We start from the raw sequence: 4,554 nt of genomic DNA on the forward strand, positions 1-4,554 counted from the left end.
GCGCGACTGGACCGAATTACGTCGTTCGGATGGAAAAAACGCTCGCCGGGGGCCTGTTCCTGGGGACGAGTGAAGATGCTCTGAACGCAGCATTTGTTCGGACGAGCGGGAGAGCTTTTCAAAACGGAAACGGCCGTGACCAGGTCGGCGTGCAAAATACGCGAGCAATTTACGCGGGCCCACCGCGAACCGCACCGCCACCGCACGCGATCCGTCTCCCGAGCACGCCCGTAGGCCGCTCTCGGTTTTCATGCGGGCCACAGGGTTCCCGCGCAGGGAGGATCCGGACGCCACGCGACTATCCAACCGGGCTCTGGGTCGCCGCGCTATAAGCTTGGGCTGGCCCTCAGGTCCGCAGGGACTACTCGAGTCGTCTTCCTCTCCTCCGCGGCGTCCACAGCACACGGCACAACTCGTCGGATCGCGCTTCGCGGGGGGTCGAGAGTAGGAGATGTCGGGCGTGACGGCGGACGAGGACAAGAAGCCCGCCGACGGCGGCGTCCACATCAACCTCAAGGTCAAGGGACAGGTCCGATCCTTATCTTTCCCCCTATCGCTCTGCAAACTTACTACGGTACTCTTTTGTCTCTTTGCGGCGGAGATTTTGGTTCATCTACCGGTAGTACTGATGTAGTACGATTTGGGGATTGAGATCGCTAGGATTAGGTTCGCACTGATTTGTATTGCTGATTAGAAGTTCGCAGCTTTCTGAGCTGATGCCTAGATTTATTGCGCTCTACTGATTCTCGGCGATTGCTGCGGTAGAGGTGCTGTATTTCTAATGTAGTTTGCTTTACTTTGATGGCTGGAATCACCAACATGGTCGATATAAATTAGCGTCCTTGTTATCTCTGCTCCTGGCATCATAACAAATGTTCAGCTATCAGTTGCCTGTAGGCATGCCTAGATGTTCTTGTCAGGTTTCCCCGTTATGCTTCATCTGTTTGTGTTGCTGCTGGTGATTAATTGCTTGCCAAAACTGATTAATGGGGCGATTTTTTTCATGTCCTAATGTATTTCCTTGTTTGTAGTGTGACTAATTGCTTGGCAAAACTGATTATATGTGGCGATTCTTTATGTGCCCCCAATGTATTGTCTTGTTTGACAGTTCTTATTGTAGTGTGATCTTAAGATAAAAGGTCCCATAAACTTCCCCTGTTAGACATCAAGCTTGAATGTGATGCATGCAGAGTGCCTGCTATTTGTGTGCCTGCTAATGCCTGGTTCTCAAAACACTTTCCCCCTTCGCTTTGCAGGATGGCAACGAGGTTTTCTTCCGCATCAAGAGGTCCACACAGCTCAAGAAGCTGATGAACGCCTACTGCGACCGCCAGTCCGTGGATCTCAATTCCATCGCGTTTCTGTTTGACGGTCGTAGGCTCAGGGGTGATCAGACCCCTGATGAGGTATGTCGGTTTACTTTCCCTTCCAACTTAATCAACCATAGAACCTTTTAGCATTCCTTCAGTACATAAGAAGATTTGTGTTCTGTTCCTCATCCCCTTTGTGAATTCTTTCAGCTTGAGATGGAGGAAGGCGACGAGATCGATGCGATGCTCCATCAGACTGGAGGGTGCCTGCCTCCTCCTTAGGAGCTTCCTGCAGCCTCAAATGTTCTGCGTCTTGCGCTACTACCTAGACTAGAGTTAAATGTAAGAAGTGAAACAACTTGTGAAGCTCTGGTCTTGTGCCATAGCTGAGGGGGTTAGGAGCTCTGCCGCCTGGCTGCATTTCAGAACTGTTACTGTCGTGACTCGGACTATCCATCGCCTAATATATCCATCCTTGTTGTTGCCAGTTCAGTTATTTGCAAACTGTTTTTGGTTGCTCATAGCTAGCCCAAACTGTTTTAGATTGTTCATTTTCTGAAGCTCGTGGTCCTTGTATCACCAAGATGTTCATATCTGTTGCCCAGCCATTGATTTAGCATTCCCAGTTTGTGCAATGGATACATCGCTCAAGCTTCACAAAAATAGTGTTTGTTCTCCAGCCTAAACACTTCGTATCAGTGCCAAAATTTGTTCGGCAACAAGCTAAGAGCATCTCCACAGGGACGTTTGCACTCGTTCCTGCCGTATTAGGAGGAGCTGCCCCTACCTGCGTTCCCAATACTAATCCCAAAAAAACTTCAAGAACTGAATACAAACAAGCTTGAAATTTTTCATTCAACTTAGATCTGGCTAAAGTCTAGGGGCTGTCTGCCACCACCACCATCGTCTCTGCCACTGTCCTAGAAGAACGACGAGAAGACACTCCTGGTTCACTGTCGATGTGGATGATGAAGTTGTTTGGCGACACAAATTAGGCTGGTGCCAATGCACCGCCCCGCTCTAGCCTCGCCACGTCAGCTTTTTCCTCACTCTCACCCCACCTTGCCAATGCATGGGCTATAGTGAGAGCTCTCACTTCTCTCTCCTCCACATCAGCTTTTCTCTCTCCTCGACATTAGCTTTTCTTTTTCAGATTACAACATTAATAATAATGCAAGGAAATTATTTTATTGAACTAAAATTGTTACCGATTACATCATAAAAAGAAATTACATAAAAATTTGAAAAAATTACATAAATAGTTGAAAAAATTACATAATCTAGGCATTATGAGCCCACACATGCTCCATCAAATCATGCTGGAGCTGTGTATACATCGGTGACTCCCTCATTTCGGTGTCCATCTAAATCCTGGCTGCTAGGCTTGGTGGTGCATGGTGGTGTATTGCAGGGCCGACATTTGAAGCAACTGTCTCATAGATGTTGTCCAAATTTTGTCCACGCTCATCGTCGATGATCATGTTGTGCAGAATGACACATGCACGCATGATCAATCCAAGAGTACGCCCGGAGTAGGAGCGTCCCGGAACTCGCTAGAATGTTGAACCTAGCCTTCAACACTCCAAAGGCACACTCAACATCTTTGCGATGCGCCGATTGAGCGAAGTGAACACTCGCCGCTTTTCATTTTGTGGAAGAGTAACACCTTTCATGAACACCGGCCGAGAGGGGTAGATGCCGTCGGCAAGGTAGTAACATAGTGGTACTCGTGTCCATTCACCGTGAAGTTCACTACGGTGCTTCTCCCCTAAGCACATCGCTGAACAACGGCGACCGGTTGAGTACATTGAGGTCGTTGTTGGACCCGGCCACTCCAAAAAGGCATGCCGCATCCAACGATCATACGACGCAACGGCTTCTAAGATTATGGTAGGGTGTTTGATGTCTCCCCTTGTGAATTGGCCAAGCATGAGCCACTCGGCGCTTCCTCCACCGCCAATGCATGCAATCGATGCTCCCTAACATGCCCGGAAAGCCACGCTCCTCGGCTTTCGCTAACGCACCGCCGAGTATCCTCCACAGTTGGGTGACAAGCAAACGTCTCCCCGTAACACTCAATGATGCCTTCACAGAATCTATCTAGACAATCCGATGAAGTTTGTCTAGCTAACTTAAGCCACTCATCTATTGTATCCGCAGCGGCTCCATAAGCTAACAGCGCAAAGCCGCAGTACACTTTTGCGGGGAGAGAAACCAGCACGGTTGAGAGCATCATTTCTTTGGGTGAAATACGGAGAGTATTCACCCAATCTAGCCACAATGGTCGAGAAGAGGGATCGTCTCATCCGATACCTTCGCCGAAAGTAGCTCGGAGGATAGTTGCGGCCGTCGGCGAAGTAGTCCTCGAAGAGCCGATCGTGGGCACCCGGACGATCACGCCCGATGAACTCTCGGCGGCGCCGACGTCTTCGCACCACCTCCTCGGCTTGCATCTCCTCCTCATACTCCTCCCGGAATGCGACGATGAAATCACCCTCCACTCCGTCGCTCGAACTGCTGCTGGACGAAGACATGGTGTAGAGTGGAGTGGAAATGGAGAGTGGAGGTGTGGAATGACTGAAAACATATGTGGGTATTTATAGGGTTTTTTGAACCAGCAACGGCTAGCTGACGTGGCGCGACGCGATTCGCCCGCTCTCGCCCGCTTCTCGCCCGCATAACGCCCGCCTCCCACCCCACTCTCGCCCGCCCTAACGCCCGCCACCCTCTCGCCCCACCCCGCCATCGCGCCGCCCCGCCTCTCGCCCCTCTCCCGCCTCCCTCTCGCCGCCAACGCGGGCGCCAGCCGGGCGGGAGCGGGCGCTAGCGCCGGCGCCCCCGCCGGCGCCCTCCCTCTCGTCCCGCCCGCCTCCCGCCCCTCTCCCGCCCCAAGCCGGGCGGTACCGCCCGCCACCCGCCCGCGTTGGCACCGGCCTTATCCCATTTAGTGAAAATCCTGGCGATTTACACAAAAATAACCCTTTTATGAAACTATAGCACAGACTGACCCTCCGGGCAAACTATTTCACTCATCTAACCCTTTTTTGTGGCGCCTATGCGAGCGGCGCCACACTTCACTGTGTGGCGCCCATGCGATGGGCGCCACACATCTTGCCTGCGTGGCTTGCATGCGCGTGCGTGGCCTATAGCTGCCAACGTGGAAGCATGTGTGGCGCCCATGGCAAAGGCGCCACACTACTCTTTATAAATAAATTTTGTCTAGGGTTGATAGAACATAGTGGTA

General features: G+C 51.6%; 1 protein-coding gene across 1 annotated transcript; it reads left to right on the forward strand.

Moving 5' to 3' along the window:
- Window positions 1-362: 362 nt before the first annotated feature.
- On the forward strand, window positions 363-1,802 carry LOC124660975 (small ubiquitin-related modifier 1-like). The gene is made up of 3 exons (XM_047198830.1): window positions 363-529; window positions 1,257-1,406; window positions 1,521-1,802. Exons 1-3 carry the CDS (start codon window positions 452-454, stop codon window positions 1,590-1,592), a joined length of 300 nt encoding a protein of 99 aa, XP_047054786.1. The 5' UTR covers window positions 363-451; the 3' UTR covers window positions 1,593-1,802.
- The last annotated feature ends 2,752 nt before the right edge of the window (window positions 1,803-4,554 follow it).

The sequence above is a fragment of the Lolium rigidum genome, chromosome 6 (assembly GCF_022539505.1).
Source record: "Lolium rigidum isolate FL_2022 chromosome 6, APGP_CSIRO_Lrig_0.1, whole genome shotgun sequence".
NCBI classification, from domain to species: domain Eukaryota; kingdom Viridiplantae; phylum Streptophyta; class Magnoliopsida; order Poales; family Poaceae; genus Lolium; species Lolium rigidum.